This window comes from Oratosquilla oratoria, chromosome 39, assembly GCF_046742065.1.
Source record: "Oratosquilla oratoria isolate Oo_2021 chromosome 39, ASM4674206v1, whole genome shotgun sequence".
In the NCBI taxonomy this organism is placed as follows: domain Eukaryota; kingdom Metazoa; phylum Arthropoda; class Malacostraca; order Stomatopoda; family Squillidae; genus Oratosquilla; species Oratosquilla oratoria.
This window is the reverse complement of record NC_134815.1, coordinates 1725001-1750351: the sequence shown is the minus strand read 5'-3', so window position 1 is coordinate 1750351 and position 25351 is coordinate 1725001. Positions and strand designations below refer to the sequence as shown.

At 40.1% G+C, this 25351-nt stretch overlaps 1 protein-coding gene across 7 annotated transcripts in view; it reads left to right on the top strand.

The window, feature by feature from the left end:
* kermit (PDZ domain-containing protein GIPC-like protein kermit) overlaps nt 1–20619 on the top strand; it is a 127761-nt gene extending 107142 nt beyond the window's left edge. For all 7 annotated transcript variants that reach the window (XM_076176407.1, XM_076176410.1, XM_076176415.1 and 4 more), the window contains exons 6-8: nt 3307–3413; nt 6476–6557; nt 19714–20619. In XM_076176407.1, the coding sequence (XP_076032522.1) occupies nt 3307–3413; nt 6476–6557; nt 19714–19874 (350 nt within the window). In that variant the 3' untranslated portion in view covers nt 19875–20619. The remainder of the gene's footprint in view (nt 1–3306; nt 3414–6475; nt 6558–19713) is intronic.
* Nucleotides 20620–25351: the final 4732 nt, after the last annotated feature.

Below are 25351 nucleotides of genomic sequence, written 5' to 3'. Positions count from 1 at the left end.
TTAAAGAGTGTAATGAGAAATAGACATTTGGGAATGGATGCGAAGAGGAGACTGTATGAAGGAGTGATTGTGCCAACAGCACTGTATGGGGCAGAAACGTGGAACATAAGAGAAGAAGAGAGAAGGAGTTTGAATGTGTTTGAGATGAGGTGTCTGAGAAGTATGGTGGGGGTTACTAGGCTAGATAGAGTGAGAAATGAGGAGGTGAGGAGGAGAACAGGGGTGAAAAAGGATTTGGGAGAGAGGGTTGATGAAAGAATATTAGGATGTTGGACACATGGAAAGAATGAGTGACGAAAGACTAGTAAAAGAGGTATGAAGGCAGATGTAGCGGCCTTGCTGTGGATGTACTGTGTCTCGACAAAATGGGTGGGAGTGTTTTTATGCCTTTCCTTTTGTGGCTACCTCCCTTGGAAGGGGGGAAAAGCCTTGGTATATGTATGTATGTATGTATGTACTGTCCTCATGCATCTTCCCTTCAAAAATTATTTCATTCATTCAAGTGGTTTGCCTCACAGTCCTCCAATGTGCTCCAAAATTCACTCAACCCCGTCTCTTGTGTAGCATATCAATTACTCTTGCGTAAAACCTTAAAAGGATTGACACACATTACCTTCTAGATCTAAAGCCAAACTGACTGTCTGTCACAATGTTTATCTCCAAGATATTTAGTCCATTGTTGTTTCACAATCCTTTCACATGATTTCATTATTGTGCTGGTCAGTGATACCAGTCTATGATTTAGTAGTGTCTCCTTACTTTTGTGAATTAGTGCTACATTTGCCCTTTTCCAATCAAGTGGTAGTATGCCTTCTTTCAGCGAACATTTGATAAAACTGTGAATTTTGTATGTTAGTTCTTCTCTACATTAAGTATCTGGTTTGAGATCCTGTCAAGTTCTGAAGTTTTTGTCACATCCAGTGATCCCAAAAGATTGAAGACTTCCCTCACATCTACAATTATGTCTTCTAAAGTTGAATTTTTACTCACTTCACTTTCCTCCAAAAAATTGCTCTCTTTTGTGAAGACCAATTGGAAACTTTCATTCATTATTTCTGCCTGAGCTGAGGGGCTCCGCAAAGACAAGACCTCACCACCCACTAGTAACTTGGTAATTAAATCTGCGTGTCTCAATTTACCATTTATAAACCAGTAAAACAGTTTTGGTTTATTTTTGTATATCTCTACAACACCTCTCAAAATTACTTTCTCCCTCCCAGCAAATTCTTGCATAATCAATTCTAGCATGTTAGTAAGCTTCTTCTCCTTTTCTGCATGAGGGGATGGAGAGGGGGGTTGCCGAATTTATGAAGCGGCCTTGCTGTGGATGTGCTGTGTCTTGCGACACTGCTTCCGACCCACGGCAGTGGACAGGATGCAGGGATGACCCGTCATCCAGGAGGTGCCAAGATAAGAGGGAGAGAGGAGGGTGGAGGGGAGTGGAATATATAGAAAATGGGAATGGGTGGGAGTGGTTTCTATGCCTTTTTCTTTTTGGCTACCCTCCGTGTAAGGGGGAAAAGCCCTTAGGTATATGTATGTATGTTGTAAGCTTCTTTTGTTTTATTGCTTTTTCTCTTTCTTCATTTTTCCTAAGCGATGTCCTTGGCTTTCTTACAACCTCACACCTTTTGTTAAACCAGTCCTGTTCCTGCTTCTTCCACTAATCTTTGGCACACTTTAATTCACTCCCAGGTTGTAAATGTCAAGAATGATTTCCCATTTCCTCATTATTCCTGGGATATTAATAAATTCAGGAGGTGCTAAGATGGGAGGGAGGGTGGAGGGGAGTGGAGTGTATTTTGGGATGGAATGGGTGGGATTGATTTTATGCTTTTTTCTTTTTGGCTACCTCCCAGTTTGCTTCTTCAAAGAATTTCTTCAACCCTAAGTAATCTGTCTTCCCAATAATGAATCTCCCTTGCCTGTGTGATTCATTACTTGGCTCTATTTCCTCATCCTCCAGTTGAAACTCAATTGCTACATAGTTACTTAATCCCATGAGGCAAAGGTATATTTACATACATATACCAATGAGTGGTAGGGTGGTGAGTTTAAACGCCAAAAATCCGTTGAAGTTTTATTTCTGACGTTTTGTCCAACAAGGACTTCTTCAGAGTGTACATAAATAAAACATTGACAACTTGTATATTCACACAGCTCACCCTGTTTCTCCCTGGTGAATATTGTTGTCATCTTGTTTTTGCCTGGCTTCATGGAGAATTAGGCTGCTTGCTAACCTCACTAACTTGACAAAACCGTCCCGATGAATGCTACACACACCTCAACATATACCAATAGCTAAATCCCCCTTACAAGAGAGGTAGCCAAAAAACAAAGGCATAAAAACCACTCCCACCCATTCCATCCCCAACACACTCCACACCCATTCACCCCCTCACTCCCTCTTATCTTGACTCCTTGGTGTATTTGCCTAATTGTATTTACCTAATTGTAGTATACAGGAAAGGAGCAATGCTCATTGGATCCTGTCTCCTATTCTCTAATTTTCTAACATACCTAGACTCAAGAAAGCTCACCGGCTGAACAGTTTAGGGCGTTGTTATTTGCGGCGAAGGTCGAGGGGATGGTGGTTTGAATCCTGCCACTGGCGAAGTTGAACTAAGGGCATGGTTCATTAAATTCCATGCTACAAAGTCATCTGTGAGGGGCACTGTCCTAGCCTTCCGATAGGGGGGGGGGGGGGGGTTTGTGATGTTAAACCATATCATTATCATCATCATCACCTAGACTCAAATTCATGTATGGTTCCAACTTAATTTGTAACTTTGATTTCCAAACATCATATTTAGATTTGAACTCATATATTGTTTGTGCTTAGGCTGTATCACCCTCTAAGCTATTCCACATATTAATACATCTATATGGAAAGTGTATTTCTTCACATCCTTTCGAGATGTGGTCTTTCTTGATTTACTTCCATGACCTCAGCCCTCCCATCTGCGTGTGTGTTTACCTAATTGTAGTAAACAGGGTTAGAACTATGCTCAGGGGTCATGTCTCTAAATCTCCATTTACTAAACTTAGTCTTAAATTCATCTATGTTGTTGGCCTGTATTAGTTTTTCTAACATGTTCCATGAATTTATACATGTATATAGAAAACTTCAGACAATCTATCTTCATTAATTCTTTCCTCTGGCCTCTTGTTCCTCATGTAGTTTAATTTAATTATTTCTGATAATTCTGCCCATCATTATTATCTTCCTTGCTAACCAATTTTTGCTTCTTATTATTAATTTTTTCTATTCCTTCCACCTTGTTCCTGCTGCTACTGCCACTACAGCAAACATTGGCCCACGGACAGACCCCCGAGGAAGCAAGAAAGGCTTTGGGAGCGGAAAGCAGACTCTACGTTTCAAGGCCAATGGGCAGGCACAAGTCGAAGATGCAGTAAGTCTGGTTTTATTCTTTTTTTTCTACTTACATACATATATTTACTTTTACAGGGATGACCCGTCATCATTACAGGGATGACCCGTCATCCAGGAGGTGCCAAGATAAGAGGGAAGAAGGAGGGTGGAGGGGAGTGGAATATATAGGAAATGGAATGGGTGGAAGTGGTTTCTATGCCTTTTTCTTTTTGGCTACCCCCTGTGTAGAGGGAAAAAGCCTTTGGTATATGTATGTATGTACATACATATATTTGGCAAAGTTTTATATTTTCTCTCTCAGAGTTAATACTCTGTAACGTTATCACTGACATACAATATGTTATTGTTATTATTGTATCAAATATATGACTTGACACCATCATCCTCCTTGTAAGTGGGGAAAGGGCTTTTTGGTACATGCATGCATGTAATATTGTCATCTGTCTAAAACTGGTATGACAATGTTTACTATCATTAATCTTTCAACCTCAAAATGGGGAATTGTTTATGATTTTCAATGGCTCATAATGTGAAAGCTTGATGACAAGAAACTTTTTAGGCCAAGATGAAGTTGTATGCAAGAGAGAAATTATACAAGTATACAGAGGCATACTTCTAGCTCTTGAGTGCTTGAAAGAGGGAGGTAAATGAAGACAGTAGTAAAAAATGAGATATCAGAATGGAGGAGAGTGACTAATGAAGTTGCACAAGGATGGGTACTAGCACCTACAGTGGTACCTCTTTCCTTGTATCGGGTATTGACTGGATAAGACATGCAGTCAGTATTTTAGTGATTTTAGTGACATCCCTACAGATCAAGGAAGCTCGCTGGCTCAGTGGGTTAGGGCAGTGATTCTCAACCTGTGGTCCATGGAACCCTAGTGGTCCAGGGTGGTTCACTAGTGGAGCCGCCAGCCAAAAGTCACTAGCAGTTAGTGGATGCAAAATGATTAAATTTAGTGTTGAAGTCATCTCCAGGAGGCTAAGCAATAGTAATTCATAAGTACAGGGTATGCGTGAAAATAGGTTGAGAACCTTGGGGTTAGGGCATTGTTACTTGTGGCAAAGGTCAAGGGGATGTTTGAACCCTGCCACCAGTGAAGTTAAACTAAGGGCATGGTTCATTAAATTCCACACTACAAAATCTGTCGTAGGGGGCACCATCCTAGCCTCCCATATTGTGGGGGGGGGGGAGTTTGTGACATTAAACCATATCATCATCATCACCTACAGACCAAATCATTCAGCATTCTTTTATGATTGGAGAGTACTCTCCACTCAAGAAAAGAACGGTGATCACAAACCTTTGCTATCCTACCATTCTACTATCCCTCTGAAATCTCTCCCAAACATCTGAGTAATACATACATACATACATATACCAAGGCTTTTTCCCCCTTCCAAGGGAGGTAGCCAAAAAGGGAAAGGCATAAAACACTCCCACCCATTTCATCCCCAAATACACTCCACACCCCTCCCACCCTTCCTCTCATCTGAGCACCTCCTGGATGACGGGTCATCCCTGCACCCCGCCCACCGCCCTGGGTCAGAAGCAGTGTCGCAAGACACAGTACATCCACAGCAAGGCCGCTTCATTTAATCGGCGACCCCCCCTCTCCGTCCCCCTTTGCATATAAGGAGAGGACGGGGAGAAATCCCTTCGGGCTGCGTCAAAATTTACTCACACCTACTACCCCACCCCCCACCCCCCCGCCCATTTCTCCTCATGCAGTCACAACATCATCCATATACAACCATTCTCCACTCACCTCTGTCTTCCGTCCTCTCCCTTCCTTCCTCAACAGACATTCCCCTCTTCCCCAAAGCCCCCTTCACCCCATCCATCCACCTCATCCTAGGACGTCCCCTCATGTTCACTCCCTCCACATCTGCCTTCCATACCTCTTTTACTAGTCTTTCTTCACTCATTCTTTCCATCTGAGTAATACACTGTGATATCTATTAATCTGTGTATCTAAATTGCATCCAACTTCATTGTTGGCCATAAAGTCTCTTATTGGCATGCTTTGCTACTGTAGTCTAATGCCATTACCACTGTTATTGTAAGAAATAATTTAGGAATACAAAGGAGATGCAAACAGCAACGGATTTATTGGTCTTTATGGGTCTGTTTGTGAATAGAAAGTGAGTATAAACAGGGGACATAGTCATTAAGAACCACTAATTTAATTTAGGTGTATGAGCTGAAAAAAGTTAGATTGAGGTTAGACACCATATATTTATTTAGGTGTTTTTAAATGTTCCAAACATTTACAATCTGGTTAAAACAAGAAAGAGATATTCATTGGTGTTTGATCTCTTATAGTCTGTTTTGTATACATTATTTCTTGTGACATTACTGTGGTCCACAATGAAATATTTATCTATGTTCATATTAAAGAAGCCATGGAACATTTTAAAGACTTAATTGAACCACCCTGCATTCTAAGTTTGGATAAGCTAAATCAATTCACTTAGACACTCTTCATAGGGTTTATTACATAAACAAATGATCATTTTAATGATCCTAAGTTGTACCTTTTGAAATTTGTCTGTCTTTTATATGATATGGTGACCAAAACTGAGCACAGTAATCTAGATGAGATCTTACAGAGATAGAGAGTAATAATTACTTTTTCAGTCATGTGTTCAAATGTTCTTCGAATAACTCCTACTATTTGCTGGGCAGTTTTTGCAGCTTTTGTATACTGGAGGGCTGTTTTTAGAACTAGATATCATAACACTTTTTTTTCTGATTTCTGAATCTGATTACCATTCATGAAGTAATTGTTACAGTTGTTTTTATTGCCATTATGCAGAAATTTACATTTATCAATGTTCTGTTCCATTAATGGTATTTAATAGTGTTGCATCACTACTTGATACTGCATACTGTAAAGTAGATATAATTATGATAACTGGATCAACAATAGGTTTCATACCACAAAAATTTCATTGTCAAATATAACAATGGAAATTTGAATAATTATATATATGTTCCTATCCATAACAAGTATGCAGGATAATTTTTTAATTTTATTTTATCATCTTTCTTCTACCTGCGTTTGTTTGATGCCCCAGCCGGATGACCAACACATTGAAGCTATTGAGAAGATCAACTCTCTCCTTGAGAACTTCATGGGTATTAACGACAGTGAACTTGGTATGTTCCTTATTTTTCTTTATGGCATTAGGTTGAGACCACGTGGGTTGCATTGGGAGTGGCAGAAACTTTGATGAAGCACGGAAGTATGAGGATTTCTCAATTTATGCAAGGGATATGTTCCTGAAGGGATTGCGTAATGTAAAAATTGCATAAAGTGAACAGTTAAAGTTTTACTATTGCTTACTTGAGTTTGTACATTGTGTTATTCTAAATTATCTGTGTAACTTGAAAAAAATTATTAGTTTTTTTTTACCTCCTGTTATTCCAAAATCACATATATTAAACATGTATAAATAGAGAAATCCTTGTAATACGATTTGCCAGTAAAAAACATTTCATGCAAACATTGTTGCTAATCAATCTCTAGCTAAGTTCTCTCATGTAGGGAACCTGCAGTGATGAACATGGCATCATAAAGCAGGTTTACTGCAGATCTTTCATCTATGTTGTAGCTAAATATTTGTTCATATAAATGGAAAACAAGAGTAACTGGTAATCAAGACTGTCACTGTCTTTTCCCATGATGATGGTAAATTTTTTTAAGAATAGCCTCTGTGGAGAGGTGGGTAATGTTCCTGCCTCGGAATGTGGAAGGTCTTGGTTTGATCCCCGGTCAGTGCAGTGCAAAAAATACTCTCATGACTTTCCAATCCTTCTCCACAATGACAGACATCAGAGGTGTGGTAGATCAGTATCACATATGAATATGTGATAGCACCTAATCAGTACGGTCAAGCTGATTATACTGATTTTATACTCCAACCACAACCACAGTCATTCCAACATACCAAAGAAACTTCACATGCACTTCATACATTAGGTAGCGTGTCCCCAGACAGGCCATGGTGTTAACCCCAAAACTACAAGACAAGACAAGACAGGCTAGAAGAAAAGTGAAGTACATTTTTGCCTCACTTTTTCAATTTATTATTCAGCCATCATCTACGTTTTCTTTATACATTACACATCATGGTTTTAATATTGATCATTTGTGTTGATGGAGTGTGATTTATCGGTGAAACTTAATGTAAATAAAGTCATTTCCAAGTCGGGGAGAATCGTCAATCTGCTGTTCATCTTAAAATTTTATGAATTGCTTCATTTTCATCTAGAGATGCAGCCCTGAAAGGTTAACACTCAGCCTGTGGTCCAGGCCTAATCTCTCATTATCAGGTTTGAATTTATTTTCTCATCCTTTTTGTATAAGGAGAGCTGACAACTGGCAATCTTTTCCCACCTACTACTACTATTTTATTTTACAATCATCCAGGAGAAGCCAGGATAAGAGGGAGGGAAGAGGGGAGAGGAATATGTTGGGGATGGAATGGGTGGAAGTGGATTTTATGCGTTTGTTTTTTGGCTACTTTCCATGTAAGGGGGAAAAAGCCATTGGTATATGTATGTATGTACTAATTTATTTTTTTCCACTGCCTCCATAACGACTTCCATCCTCGTGGAACTGTGTGGTGGAAGTTGTCAGGATCTATCTCCCATAGACACAGTTCATTGGTCCTACTCTCAGTGTGGTTTACTACCCTTTTATATCTTATAGTATTTAACTTTAATGAAGCCAAATGCAAGAGTTCATTTATCCTACTTTCTATTACAGTGTACAGAAAATCAACGTTCTGTATGTTTGCTGATTTAGGGGGTGAGGACCTGGTACCTCTCAGGCATAGGAGAGCTGATCTTAAGTGAGAATGAGAGTCTACATCTCATCCATGCCACAATACTGCTCTTTGGTTGTTGTTTCTTTTCTGCCATCACCTCTGGAAGACAAATCCAGAATTACCCCTAGACCCATCCTGCCTGAAATCGTGAAGGTTATCAGAGTGAATGAGCCCTGGTCCACACTCTGTATACTTTCCTCATATATCCTGAGTTTTTCATTCTCATTTCAGGAGTGGGACACCTCATCAGTTAGGTTATTGTAACCAGGGGCCATTGGATCAAGTATTTGCATGTCAAAGAAGGCCAATTGTCCCCGTGTCCAGAAACTTCTTCCGCTGAAGTCCACTCACACTTCATTTGATGTGTTGGAGGTGCAGTACCTGAAGTGCTCCCCTTCTAGGGGGAGTAGTGTTGGTTCAATGGTCACATCCTTGCATACCTCCTGAAGCATTTGGGCACTGAGATCCCTTATCTTGTCATGTCTCATGCAGAAGAATCCACCCTGCATGCATGTCATCACATGGTTTGGATGAAATTGTATACCACAGGAGCATCTGCTAGGCAGCCTATCCAATGGCCATCCATACCCCAGGGCAATGGCATCCATGAATTCTCTTTTGTTTAGGTTAAATCCCTTTGACGTGATTGGTAGTGCTGTCAGTCAATTGGACACGCCTTCTTCCAGTGCCACTGGTATCTTTCTTTTCATATGATTCATTAGCTGATCTAATAAGGTGTGGAACTGCTTCTTTTGCTTCACTTCCCTGCTCTTTAATATGTTTCTTCTAATTTCTCTGATTTCTTTCACATTGGTCTACTTCTGTTGATCTTGTGACATAATGTTGTTTGTCAGGGAGGACATGTGTTTCAGAGAAGTTTGAGAATTGCTCCTAATTACTATGGGGCTGCAAGATTTGAGGCAATATTCAATAATGATAATCCCTGTATAATCATTTAATTTTTTTACATACACACATCCATATAATAATTATTATTATTACATACATTATTACATTCATTAAATCTAGGTCGCCGAGTTAATGAAGCAGCCTTACTGTGGATGGGCAGTGTCTGGCGACACTGCTTCTGACCCAGGGCAGTGGACAAGGTGCAGGGATGACCTGTCATCCAGGAGGTGCTAAGATAAGAGGGAGGGTGGAGGGGTGTGGAGTGTATTCAGGGATGGAATGGGTGGGAATGATTTTATGCCTTTTCCTTTTTGGCTACCTCCCTTGTAAGGGGGAAAAAGCCTTGGTATATGTATGATGTATGTACATACATATATATATATGTACATACACCAATGGCTTTTACCCCTTTACAAAGGAGGTAGCCAAAGTCAAAGGCATAAATCCAGTCCCTTTCATTTCATCCCCACATACTCCACTCCCATTCACCACCCCTCCCTCCCTCTTCTCTTGGCTCCTCCTGGATGATGGGTCATCCCTGCATCTCGCCCATTACCCTGGGTCAGAAGCAATGCAGCAACACACAGCACATCCACATTAAGGCAGCTTCATTTGATCAGCAACCCCCATTTAATCTTTTTACAGCAGTATATTTCATATTGTATTTAAGCCCTTTGTCAGAGATTAATGAAAACTGAGATATAACTTCTGTATATTATGACTGTTAACTACAGTCCTCTTCATCAAATAGTTACTATAAGAAGAGTATAGAAAATATATATAACATAGTAACAATGCAAGGAAATGTGGGGGAGATGCAGTTAATGTGCCCTAAGAAAGTCTGACTTATTGTTTGACTTAGTGTGGGATCAGAGGGAACATGTTTGAAAACTGAATTGTTTACAGCCGAGTAAGTGATCAGATCAGATCAGGTGACCACCATCCTTTAGATGTATTAAAATTGGGGAAATGTTTGATAAGATACACATCTAAATGGGAAGGCAGCATTGATCCTTTTATTTCAAACCATATGCTATCCTATTTGAAACTTCCAGACAGTTTTCCTGTAATAGTTTGTTTTACTCATTTATTTACAGGAGCAAGGAGCCTTTTGGTATGCATTTATTACTGTATATATATATATATATATATATATATATATATATATATATATATATATATATATATATATATATATATTATTCAACTGGCTTTTTGGTATTTTTTCCTTCTTCAAACGGTTCCACTTGCATTGGTCCAATTTGGACATCTCTTGTTCAGTGTTTTTACTTTACAAGAACACCCATTGTACTGAGGCTGTGTAAAATGAATGCATATAACTGTGTGCCTTTCATTGTCTTGTTGCTCTGTGGAAAGAATTTGGGTTTCTGAATATAGATGCCATATTAATGTCATTTAATGCAACCAGTTATTATTTGTTATGTTTTTTTGTGCTGTTTGTAGGATCTCTCTCACTCTCTCTCTTTTGTAATACCATACTGTGGATGTATAGAGCAATGTTGGTTGAATGAGCTGTTCGTAAGTATATGAACACTATTCTTTGCCTTCATTAGGTCTTTTATTTGAGGGATGAAAATTATGTGTGTATAAAAATTGTGAGCACACATATTTTGGCATTTTTGTTCAGTGTGAAATGGTTTCCATTTAATTTGAACACTTAGTGATTCATCAACCTGTGATAGTCAGGGATAAGCAGTGTCACTAAGAACATGTGAGAGGATGTAGATATTCACTAGTGCTTTGCTATAATTCTAGCTCAGTGAGGTAAATTTGAGTGTTTTTGGCTGCCAACTTGTAGTTGCAGTGCTCTGCTAATATTGTTATCTGTCAATGTGAAAGTGTTTGTGTTATGCTCCAGCTTTGAGGTGGGAAGGTTAAATAGTGTTGCTGATAGTACTGCATTGTTCTTTGGAGACTCCATAGTATAGTATTTTGGTTCCTAATAGATGGTTGTTCTGAGGTACCCTGCATTGTCTGTCTGTTAGGAAGTTCCTCAACCACTTTTTGTCATTCTGGCTGAGCGGGTTAAATATCGCTACTTGCAATAGAGGTTGAAGTGACAGCAGTTCAAAGCCTCCTGCCAGTGAGTTGAATCAAAGGCATGGTTTATCGAATTCCATGCCACAGAGTTCTCTGTAAGGGGCACCATCTCAGCCTCCTGATAGGTGGAATTTCACAATGTGAAACCAAATCATCATCATTGTTCATTTGGATTTCTGTTTTCATTTTTGACAGTGTATTTAAGAACAATTTCAAAAACCTTATTTGTGTTTGTTGCCATTGTTACAGTAAGTAATTTTACTTGGCATTGAATCAGTATATGTGAGGTGCAGATAAAGAAAAGAACACATAGTTCAAAATAACAATTACAAATGCCAAGGATAACACAAAAAAGCATGTAAGCTTATTTCTTGTTGAGGCCTCTCAGCATGCTCTTTTTGGGTGACGTAGTTATAGTCATTCTGAGTCTTTCAAGAATCAACCTTTCCATCTGCATAGATATCATGACCACATAGCAAGAAACTTAAGAAGACTGTTTAAAGGGCATTAAAAAGTAGCTTTATACAGATATATTAATGTGTGGAATAGATTATTAGAGAAAACAGTCCAGGTAGAAAACAATAAGGATTGCATAGCCTACCATGAATCTAAGGAGTAACCAGTAATTGGATTGAATGATTAGCCTCTTCTAATGGACAGAAATCCCAAAATACTGTACTTGGACCCACATTGCTAAACACATGTCCATCATTTCATACATTAAAGACCTCACAATGAGGACAAATAAGAAACAATTAGAGGTATGGGGTGTCACTGAAAAGCTGGCACTGGCCAGGGCTTAAACCTGAGACCTTGTACTCGCTGGGTAGGTATTTTTACTGATTACACCATGGTTGCTTCCAGTGACTACCAACTCATTACCCCTGTAGAATCCTTCCCACTCCTCACCTGGGCTAGTCCAAGTGTGTGTGTATCAGTGCTTATGCTACTCATTGCACCATCTTAGAGGTATGGGGTGTCGACAGAAACCTGGCACTGGCTGGGTCTTGAACCTGGGACATTCTGTTTGCTGTGTAGATATGCTTACCAATTATACCGCCATCACCTCCAGTAACCACCTGCACAGAAACTAAACGTACTGAGAACCATATCAGACATAGGATTTGGAGTGCACTAAGAAACACTTACCAGAGTATACAAACAACTCATAAGAGCTACATTTAGCATTGCATCTTCACCATGGTATTCAGCAGTTAAGAAAACAAATAAGGACATCCTACAAACAACACAAAATAAAGCATTAAAAACCAACAGCTGGGTGCATAAAACAACACCGAAGAATAGCCACACTTGAAAACCAAAATCTCATCCTTTCAAGCAACACATGAGAATGACAGTTCAACACAAGAATTCTCAGACTTAATCACCTCTCACACTACATAACACAAACACAAACACAGCCCACTAAACACAACATTAAACAACCCTAGCAATCCATCTTAAACATCTACAGTATAAGTATCCCACAGCAGGCATACATACATTCAAAAACACACATTCAGAACACAAAACAAAAATTCCCTAATAGATTGCCAAATACTATACTTCATGAAACCCCCCAGAAATCAACCCAGCAGAGAAATTACTTCCATGATATATAAGAATTGCACTGGCATGGCTTTCTTGAAATCACTACCTCTCATTAAAACAGCAGCAACACAGAATTGGCGTGGCAGCAATCCCCAGTTGTACTAGATAAAACTACTGCACAGAAGATGCAAATTATGATACAGATAACAGATAACATCACCTGATCTCATCATTAAGTATACAGTTCAAACAGACAGATCTCTGGCTAGCCCAGAGTCAAATAAGATTCATGGCCACCCTCCCGCCATCAGTACACAAATTGAAAACTAAGCTAAACACAACAGACAGTAACCTAAGCATGATGAGGATTGGGCCTGACTAGCCTAGTGCCTGCACTCACAAATCACTTAAGATGCGTATGATTCCATGACCCATAAATGGTTGTGACAACACGACACCTGATGTAGATTCTGTCATTGTTGCTGCCCTGCTCACAACACATGCACAGTGTTCAAGTGAACAACCAGATTCAAGTGGCTAAAGTGGGAAAGATCAAGTCCCCCTACAGTCTCTGCTGCTGGTACTGGTGAAGACTGGTCCTGTTTCCTATCTCAATGGACAGACTACGTCTTTGCCACAAAGATCACAGGGAAAGACAGGATTATCTGATTACTTGGGTGTTATGACAAGAATCTAGACTCCACTGCCCCCACCATACATCACTTATGACATATCAGTAGAGATTAGAAAATAACAGATGACACATGTCCAGTAACCAGGTCACCTCACCCACAATCAACCACACATATACACACTTTTCAGTGCCTGTAATACACAGACATAATGACAACATAACTTGGGTGGAGGACTTCTGACTAGATCATGAGAAGGTGATGATTTCTTCTGTAACTCCAATTTTATAGTTGATTGGTACTGTGTTGGCTAACCAACAATACCACCTACAAGATTCCTTTCTTCTTTCAGTTCCTCAAATGTGGTCAGTCATAGGTAAAATTCATATCCTGGGTTGTTTGTGTATGACTTTGTATTGTTATCCATTAGATTGCAACAACCCTCCCTGGAACCATTCTCACCTCTATTTCTGTAGATCAATCAGTTTGTTGCCCCAAGTCTTTGTTACTAAAGACCCACTGCTCACAGGTGGCTGTGGCCACTGGGCAGGCCCATAGGTCACTCAGGGAAGAAATAGTGTTGTTTTGGGATTGTTAGTATGGGCCAATGTAAGACGAGGTTCTCAGTGTTTTCTGTGTTGTGGTTTTCATCAAGGGCAGTTTGATTCTGTAGCTAGGCCTATTCTGTGTTACTACTGTCTGGATGGTGTCCTGAATACAAGCATGCTAGTGTGATCTGGTTGTTTTAGATTACTCTGCACTGTCTACCTGCAAAGAAGTTAGATAATATAATCATTTCTTGTCACTGTGGTTTTGAGACTGGTAGTACAGGGCAGTGTAGGATGAGGTTCTGTCTTTATTATCATTGTTTATACCTGGGAACTTTATCAAATACATTACTTATGTCTTACTACCATAACCATTCTTTCTGATGAGGCTTTCTTGTTCAATCCTGCCAGCATTTCTTGGGTGATTTTTTGTAAGTAGTGTGCTGGTGAAGTAGTTCTATTTGAATCCATGTTGGTTAGGGGAGATGGGTAGTTTAGTTGCACTTTTTTTTTATACTAATCTTTATATCAGCTTGGATATGGTGGATAGTAGTGAGATTGAATGGTTTTTAGTTGGTTTGATTTTAACATGGGTATTATGTGGGTTCTTCTCCAGAAATGTATTTGTCAACCAGGAGTGGTTGAAGATATCAGTTAAGATTTTCATGGCTTGTGGACCGAGGTGCTTTTGAGATCTTATTTGGACCTTTGGTATGTTTTCTTTTTTCAGTTTCTTTATTGCCCCTACTCAGTGGCGGATCCAGGATAAAAATTTGGGGGGGCTAACCTGAATTCCTTCCTCTGAGTAGTCTGATGTATCAGAAGTCTGAGGTATACTTAACTTAATAATGTTTTTCAGATTTTTCTGTATTTTAGACATATATAATAGAATGTATATTCGTTTTATATTGTTACACGCTTGTGCTAGTCAGTGATAAGGCACTGGCACGCGTATACTCTCGCATAGAGAGAAATTATTGCAGGATCCGTGTGTAGTGTTAGTGCACATGGACTCATGGAAGTAATAAAAAATAAAAGTAGCTTTAAAAATCAGAAATACAAACAAAAACGTGTATGAACTTCTGAACCTGTTAATAAAAGTATCTAAATTACATTAATAACACACAGCATTGTTCATGGGATCTCACACGAACATCAACCTCCTGTTTTTTGGGGCAAATACATTGATTACACTGTCTATTTCAATATTGATTTCATTGTGAACGCCGAGTAGCGCCAGGCCGTTGAGGCGATCTTGACCCATATTATTCCTTAGGTAGGTCTTCAGTCGCTTCAGGGTTAAAAATGAACGCTCGGCCTCTGCGTTTCAGACTGGGAGCGTGATCAAAACTCGGAGGAGCTTGGCCAGGTTCGGATACATTCGGGTCTGGGCGTGGGCAAGGGCATCTCCAATGGATTCGAACTTCATTGTTATTGAATACCAGCGCTCTGCTTCCGCCCTCACGAGGCTCAAGGTCTCGATGTCAGCCTCATAAACCTTTGCCGCTTCCAGTACAGCAGCAACATCTCCGTCAGCGCTGCTGAGCAGATTCTTGATCTTGAAGCCAACAGGAATAGTATCATTCCCGAACCGGGTCTGCAGCTCAGTCAATACATGGTCGAGGAATGGGACATATACAGATCTTCGGTAATACTTCTCAGCTGTCTGGAAGGGTAAATTCGCTCGCTGCGTTTGGCGCTTGCAAACTCGAGGTACAGGAATGGTATCGTGTGATGAACCGATCTCCTGGAGGAACCCCTCTGCCTTCTTGAAGATATCCTGGAAGCTGGTCAGTGCACTTTCCCGGGTCTTGTTTAGATGCGTCACCACATCACCAATCGTAGCGTACGCTGAGACTAGATCGACCATAGGGGATTGCAGGGCTCGGCTCGGCTCCACAGTGTGAGCTAGCACAGACTCAGCGACAGCGAGACCAATCAGAAAGCGCGGCTCTCGGATTGCTATTAGTAGTAGTCCCGCCGCGCCGTCGCGTCCGAGTTGCTCTCGTTCTCCAGAAAGACGGCAATAACTGGCAGGAATTCCATAAACACAATGACTGAGTCGTGTCGCTCAACCCATCTAGTAGCGCAGAGGCTGACCAGCTTCTTCCGCTTCGTGGACGTGTGGTCTTTTACGAGCTCAGTATCCTCCGTTCTTCAAAACTGAATATTTGAGCCACAGGTATGTTGAGCACCAGGTAGGCTGGAACCGCCTCTTTTGACCACCTTCGTAGCTGAATGGAAGAGCCTCGATAACTGGGACTTTCTGGTGGATGATGACCACCTTCTCTGCATCTGTTCCCTTCTTCCCCACGAAATCAGCAATGTCAAGTCGAGGCTCTTGAGAAGCTGCCACTGCAACTGTGCCGTCTTCACGTGACGAGTGGGGGACCTCGGCAGTCTTGGCTTCCTCCGGAACACCTGCCTCTGTGGTGGCATTATCTATCTGCACACATTCAGGTCGTCGCTTGAAAAATGCAGTGATCTTGGCGGGTTCCCCTGCTCGCTTCATTTCACTGGACCTGCCAGCCTGGCAGTGGCAAAAAACAAATATCTGACACAGGCTTATTTTCATAGAAGAATTCTGCCACAAACATAATCTCAAGTAAGGTCTCTGGTAAAAATTATAGAAGGAAATGGAAGAACATTGTGGAGAACTGCTAGATTAAATTAAATATACATACATACATACATATACCAAGGCTTTTTCCCCCTTACTAGGGAGGTAGCCAAAAAGGAAAAGGCATAAAATCATTCCCACCCATTCCATCCCTGAAAACACTCCACACCCCTCCACCCTCCCTCCCATCTCAGCACCTCCTAGATGACGGGTCATCCCTGCACCCTGTCCACTGCCCTGGGTCAGAAGCAGTGTCGCAAGACACAGCACATCCACAGCAAGGCCGCTTCATTAAATCGGCGACCCCCCTCTCCGTCCCCCCATATAAAGGAGAGGACGGGGAGAAATCCCTTCGGGCTGCGTCAAAATTTTGCTCACACACACTACCTCACACCCCATCCCCCCGTTTCATTCCACCTCATGCATCACAACATCTTCCATATACAACCATTCTCCATTCACCCCTATCTTCTGTCCTCTCCCGTCCTTCCTCAACAGACATTCCCCTCTTCCCCAAAGCCCCCTTCACCCCATCCATCCATCTCATCCTAGGACGTCCCCTCATGTTCACTCCCTCCACATCTGCCTTCCATACCTCCTTTACTAGTCTTTCTTCACTCATGTGTCCAAACCATCCTAATACTCTTTCATCAACCTATCTCCCAACTCCCTTTCCACCCCTGTTCTCCTCCTCACCTCCTCATTTCTCTATCTAGCCTAGTAACCCCCATCATACTTCTCAGACACTTCATCTCAAACACATTGAAGCTCCTTCTCTCTTCCTCTCTTATGTTCCATGTTTCTGCTCCATACAGTGCTGTTGGCACAATCACTCCTTCATACAGTCTCCTCTTAGCATCCATTCCCAAATTTCTATTCCTCATTACACTTTTTAATTCACCAAGGCATTTACTCGCTTCTCTCAATCTACATTCTACCTCCACCTTCACTCCACCTTTTCCTGCCACATTTGCACCCACGTATCTAAAACTATCCACTTCCTCCAGTTGCTCTCCCTTAATGCTCACTTCCAGATTACTGGGAAAATACATGGTAATCTCGATATCAAGTTAAGGTAATAATTTTCTTTTATAGAAAGGTGTTCCACTATTCAATTTCCCTTTGGGTTATTAAACAATTGCAAGAGATATTATAAACGAATAAGTAATAGTTTACGTGCTTACTCGAGTAGATGCTTACACCTCAACGTTTAACTGCAACTGTGCATTATACTTGTCACCACAATGATTTCGCCAATTGTTTGATAACTACATTTAATGAAGAAATTACTAAATTAATGACTAAAATAACATCAAGAAGAAAGATACCAATCAAACCTTGGATAACAAATAACTTATTGAAATGCATCAATTTAAAAAATAAACTTTATAAAAAATACATTAAGTGCAACTCTGAACTTAATAAACACAATTTTATCAGATATCGTAATGTTCTCAACTCATCAATTAAATCGGCTCGCAAGCAATACTATCTCAAAAAACTTGAAGAAAATTCATCGGTTCCGAAGAAACTCTGGTCAATACTTCTTGAAGTAATTAATAAAAAGAGAAGTAATAATACTCCCAATTTGTTTATTCACAATAACAGGCAGGTAACTGACAACCATGAGATCGCTGACATGTTTAATAACTTTTTCTGTTCAATTGGTAGTTTATTGGCTGATAAGCTGCCAAATGACCCAGGAAACCCACTTCAATATATAACTCCAGTCTCATCACAATTTAGTGTAATAAAACCATCAACTCAACAACACAAAACAATCATATAGGTGACAATACAGGTATGTTAAACGGCCAACGAACGTGGTATATCTCCTTTCTATCCCTTTTCAGCGCAACTGAGACACAACCCTGGCAACCCTACAACACGCGCAGCACAAAACAGATAAATGGAATTAAACAAATGCCAAACACAGCACAATTCCGCCCAAATACCGCACACATGCTGTCAGATTATTTAACCCCCGGACCTGGCAAAACATCAGAAAGTACTAAAATCGATTAAATGACATCCTTACAATGATTCATGGAAGAACAAATTTGGGGGGGGGGCTTCAGCCCCCTCAGCCCCCCCCCCCCTGGATCCGCGCCTGCCCCTACTATATCTTTGTATAGGAAGGAGTTGCATCTATGTTTGGTTTGATTTTTCATATTTCTTTTATTATTTTCTTGAGTAATGGGTTTGAAACTTGTTTTGGAGAAATGTTTGTTGATGATGTTGCATGTTGTCGGTGATGATATATTCAGACTGCTTCATGGATAGGGGGAATAATATAATTTTGAGTTTTTAAATTTGTCATAACTTGCTTGTTGATTTATGTGTCATCACCACAGCCAGTCTGGGAACCCATTGCTCTCTGCAGTTTTTTGTCTATTTTCCTATCTGTCGTATTTATTTGGTTTTCTCAGTTTGCTCTTTGTGTGTTGCTTATTATTAAGTGATGTCTTTATTCAACTGCCATAATTCATTTGACCTAGTTCTGTTATTTTTTATTTTTATTTTTAAGGATCTCGTGTGTAGTTTAGGGGTGTGTTTTTTCCTATAGCTTTTCAGAATGTCTTGCCTTCTGAATGGTCGCTACTATTTCATTTACTACTCAATCTAAGGATGGGAACTGGTCTCTGTCAAGGGTCTCTATATTATCTGTGTATTCCTGTTGAATTACTATTTTATCAATATTCCTTTGTAAGCAAGTTGTATTTTCTCTGAATCTGGAAATTTTAGCATCGAAATAAACGCCATGTGAGGAGACAGCCTTTATCAGTACGACGTTTCACGTGATACAACTTTATCAAGTATATGACTTGTCAGCAGCTGCCAATTATGTACATTTTAGCAACAACAAAGAATTTCCCACTTGAGTAAACATTCTCCAGCAGGTCGTCTGGATTTACGAAGTTTAGAGCACGGAAGTGGATCATAGAGATGGGAGAGGTGCATTATCCACAGCCTCGTTGCAGCACTAACCAGAATTTATGCATTACTATTTCAGTTTTTATTTTGGCAACAGTGCTCAGTGCCCTCCGTATGGTGGAAATAGAACATCTAACGCCAGTTTACGCATGATGAAATACATGTTAATGTTATCGTATTAATGTTCAAACCCATGTTAATGATTCTCTTTTTGGTTTGTTTCCACAGCAACTCAAATCTGGGACATCGGCCAGGAAAAACAGAACACGATGGAATTTGCCGAAGCGGTAGACGAATCGGATCTCGAAGCCTTCGGTTTTACTGACGACTTCATTTTCGAACTGTGGGGCGCCATTACCGACGCCAAGGCGGGACGACTCAAGAAGTAACGCGCGCTGGAGAATGGGAAGACACTGAAAAAAATCGGAGGTCAAGGGATAAAAGAAAATGTGTAATGATTTCGTAAAAGACTGAGGTAGAATGTAAGGATTTTTTTCTTCCTACTTTATTGTGATTTCAATGTGAAAATGGTTTCAAGCAAAGACATCAGGGAAAGGTTAAGATTAGCTGTGATATCAAAAAGAAATTGTTAGGAGTCGAACACAGGTTCTCCTGCATGCGCCACAAACACACACACACACACGCACACATACATACACACGCACATATACACACACACGCATACACACACACACACACTTGACTATAAAATAGGACGTAGAAAATAGGTTTTATGGGAAATCAGTACTGTAGTTCGTTCTTAAGACGAGCCAACATTGTAATGAAGAGTGTGGCCGGTAGCGTCACAATAGCAAACATGTTTATGCAGTGACACGACGCTTGAGTCGTTGTGACGTCATGTCGACAGAACGGGGGTATGGTCACAAGAGTGGGGCCCTTGTTGCCATAAAAATACATATTGATGCTGAACATGAAAAGTATAACATATATACCTGTGGCATCTGCAATACATTTTACCAATTATTTGAGCGGGTATCTGCTAAAAAGAATGGGTACGTCTGCATCTCCCTGGAAAAGCAAACTTGGCTTTTTTATATAATTTTGGATGATGGTAGGTCTGACTTCGTGACTGTTGTAGCAGTACTCAAATTGATTAAAGTATGATTAAAACGATGTTTTATTCTTTTTCTGAATAATTCCAATACATGAAAAATTCACGGGGGCTGCATTTCCACTGTTGTTACTTCTGTATCCATATGCTTCATGCATATTTGGAAATTGTGTGTGTATATATATATATGTATATATATATATGTATATATATATATGTGTGTGTGTGTGTGTGTGTGTGTATTCACCTCGGATCTGCTGCAGCCTCTGTTCGAGACAGCCAGACACCACCCTACGGCAGTGAGCTCAGAGCTCATTATTTGCCGATCTCTGGGTAGGTCTGAGACCACTCACACACCACACACCGGGACAGCAAGGTCACAACTCCTTGACTAACATCCCGTACCTACTCACTGCTAGGTGAACAGGCTACACGTGATGTATTTACCTAGTTGTATTTACCTAGTTGTATTTTGCGGGAAGGGGAGCTATGCTCGTGTTGTCCCGCCTTTGTATCTTGCAGTGTCTAGTTTGTTTTTAAACTCATGAATGGTTTTTGCGCATACTATTTCATTGTCCAGTTTGTTCCAAGTGTCCAAAACTCTATGAGGAAAACTGTTTTTCTTCAGTTCTCTTCTATAGCTATGTTTTTTTTATTTTCTTTCCATGTCCTCTTGTGTTTCTTTTGTCCCAGTTAAGTAAGTTCTCACTATCGAGTACCTCTGTGCCTTTCATGATTCTGTAGATGGTCAATAGGTCACCTCTCTCTCTTCTTTGCTCCAGTGTCGGTAACTCCAGTTTAGCCAATCTCTCTTCGTATGATAGGTTTGCAAGTGCAGGTGCCATTTTTGTAGCTGCTCTTTGGATTCTTTCTATTTTCTTTATATTCTTTTTGGTACTGGGGGACCACAATGTCGCTGCATACTCTAATCTAGGCCTTATCAATGTAACCAATATTTTTTTCATCATGTCTTCGTCCAAGTATGTAAACGCCACTTTTATTGATCTTAGCAAATTGTAAGTCTCCCCGACAATTTTGTTAATCTGTATATCATAGGACAGGTCGTTCGTGATAATTACTCCCAAATCTTTTTCGGATCCTACTTTCTTTACTTCTTTGGTTCCAATTGTATATTTTCCTGATATTCTGTTTTTGCTTTTTCCAAACTCCATTATGCTACACTTCTTAGTATTAAAGTCCACTTCCCATTTCTGACTCCAGTTCCATACCCTATTTAGGTCTTCTTGCAGTGCTTCACAGTCCTCATCAGTTTCTATTTTCCTTAGCAGTTTGGCGTCATCGGCAAAGAAGCTCATGTAGCAGTTCACGTCCTCATCCATGTCATTCATATAGATAGCAAACATTATTGGTGCCAGCACAGATCCTTGCGGTACTCCACTGATCACCTCTTTCCAGTCTGAATATTTTTCTCTGAGCACTACTCTCATCTTTCTACCAGTCAGAAAGTCCTCTATCCATTTTAGTAGGTTTCCCTGTATTCCTCCTATGTGTTCCAGTTTTTTTAGTAGTTTTCTGTGTGGTACTTTGTCAAAGGCTTTTTGCAAGTCTAGGAATGCACAATCAGCCCATCCATTTCTTTCTTGCACTATGTCTATTAGTCTTGAGTAAAAGCATATTAAGTTTGTGGAGCATGATCTTCCTTGTCTGAATCCGAATTGTCTTGGGTTTAATATGTCATTGTCTTCCAGATGTTTTACCCATCTATTCTTGATTATTTTCTCACAAATTTTGGCAATGGTGCTTGTTAGTGATACTGGCCTATAGTTGGTGGGTTCTTCTTTGTTTCCTCCTTTGTGTATTGGTACAATGTTAGCGTTTTTCCAGTCCTCGGGTATCTTTCCTTCTTTGAGTGAGCTGTTTATTAAGATGTGTATTTTGTCTGTTAGTTCTTCTTTGCACTCCTTTAGAATCCAATTTGCAATACCGTCCGGGCCATGTGATTTTCTGACATCCAGCCTTGATAAATGTTCTGATATTTCCTTTAGTGATGCTGTAAACTCATTCATGAGGGGAGATTTCTTGTTTTCGTCTATGTCACAATTCGGTATTTTCTCTCTGGTGAAAACAGATTTAAAGTGATTGTTCATGACTTCGGCCATCTCTAAATCTTCTGTGTATTCTATGTTTCCTTGGCATAGTTTCACCAATTCCTGTTTGTTTTTAAGTTTACCATTCACATACCGATAGAATAGTTTGGGTTGCTCTTTGCATTTGTCTATAATATCCTTCTCATGGTTCCTTTTCTCCTCTCTTCTCACATTAACATACTCATTTCTATAGTTAACATAAATTTGCCATTTGCTTTGTTTTTTGTCTTTTCTCCACTTTTTCCAAGCTTTGTCCCTTCTGTCTTTTGTGTGTGTGTGTGTGTGTGTGTGTGTGTGATCAATCAAAATTTAAACTGATTAATACAGCAAATTATGATTATTTTCTTTGGTATAGTTGTGATTTTTTGTACATTCTCATTGATTTGGATTAGGACTTTGGATGTGAACATAAGAATGAAGGAGACTGCAAGAGACCATAAGGCCTACATTAGAGAGTTCTATACCCCTTACTACCTGCCATCCCCATCCTTAAAATTGTCTGACCTCCTAGAACAGCCGATAGTTTCGGCGCTCGCTTCATGGTTTCTGCTGAGTGGTGTGTTGGTTTTTACTCAGTGTAGCGTCTGAAAAGACCATAGGAGTACGCGTCCATGCCGAGAACAGGGTCAAGCAAAAAGTCTGTTTCCTTTTTGATCACCAAAACACATTTTCCTGGAACATAGTGCCGGGCTGGCTTTAACAACCTTGCCGGAAATAAGTTTTCTGGCAAGATTTGTGATTGTGTCACGTTTTGCCCATTTAAGCCGAATTTATCATAGGATTGGCACGAGTTTCAATGAGGGGGATTATCCGCAGCCCCGCGGTGGATGACAACGGTCCTTCTCAAGCCCCCCAACATATCTTTCCACCAAAAAAAAAAAAAAAAAAAAAAAATGTGTGGGGCTCTCTATGTCATTGGCTGAAAGTAGGAGGGGCTGCACTTAATGGAGATTTTGAAAATGGGCAGCTGTTGGTTAACGTGGAATTACAAACACTCCATCTTCCATCTTTACTGATGTGGTCATAAATACATAATACACATACACACATAATACATACTGCAATAAAAACACTGGAGATGTGTATTCTAGAAATGCAATGTTAACCACTTTGAAGAGAAACGACCGGAGCAGAGCGCTTTCGTATATTACATTGTTGGTGCAGGAATACATGTATTTATGCAATGACGATGTAATACACGAAAGCGATTCTGCTTCGGCTGATTCTCATCAAAGTGGTTAACCTTACAATTACATACGTACATACACACACACACACACACACATATATATATATATGTACATATATATATAAATATGTATATATATGCATACATACTTGTACATACTGGTATACATGTATGCATACACGTACATAATACATACATGAAATGCACACCCACAAATAAGTCGTCATGATAGGTACAAAACAAGTTTTACTTCACATAAAAAAATGCATATTGTGATTACAATGAGTGTTCACAAAATAATATTTTATCTTTGAGAATACTCAAACGAATACACACACACAAACACGCACACAGCCCAGGGCTGAAATAATTTCAGTATCGCTGTGCTGCGAGCCGTTACTCCAACTCTCGTGGACGGGGAGTCGGGTGTGTGTGTGCGTGTAAGGTCAAATCATTACCCATAGATCGGTCATATATGAGCTCTCATCCGGGAGGGTAATAGCTGTCGACCACGAGTCCAACACGTGATCCAAGACCATAGTGAATCACATACGCGCGCGCACGCATACACACAACATTGTAAAGATGGATGTGTGAGTTGTATTGACATCTACATTAAGAAAAGGGGAGGGCAAGCATTTTCTTTAAATAAGACACAGAACTGGATCATATGAATAAGTATATGGAATAGATGGTATTGCACTGAGAGTATTAATTCTTAAACTGACGAGCAGGACATTGAAGATGAATGTCAGATAATATTTAGATTTTTTTATCGTAACATTGTCATCACGTAAAGGGATTTACACACACACACAAACACAGTCCCCTATATTTTTTATAGATACTTTAATCAAAATCAAATTTGCACCATCTTCAACGGTGCTCATTATCATCATCAATTTCTCCAGCACGACTTCGTCTTAATCCTCGCTACAGCCATTTCCCCCTCCCTCGCTCCCCCACATCCCAGTGACCTCCGTCCTCCACCCTCTCCCCACCCCTACCAGCTAATAAAGTTGGCTAGTTTATGATCGAGGTAATGATTGTGAATATGATCTTCATTCATTACTCTTTTTTTTCTCTCCATCTCTCGCTCGTAGCTTTGCAGTGTTTTTTTTAGAGTTAGGCGCCCTCTAGCGGCGATACTTTTATTCCGTCGCCTTGGGCTTATTTATACACGGCAGACGGTGAATGTACAGATTAATATTATGTAATAAAAAGCTTTGTCATTATTCCTGTCTTTTGTTTTTAAAGTTTTAAAACCTACTTTATTTTTCGATGTGGCAAGCCTTAGGTTGCCAAGAGGTGATATAAATCAAGGGATTAAGTAAAAAATGAGTATAAGAAAGTAGAGAGACAAAAAGCTATGACCTGCGCGACATGACGTCACAACCCGCCTCTTCTCTCGGTCACCCTGTCTCAGAACAATAGTCACGCCGGGACAATGATCTTGAGTATGTTGTGACCACCGCAACAGTTTCAATTTGTTTGATG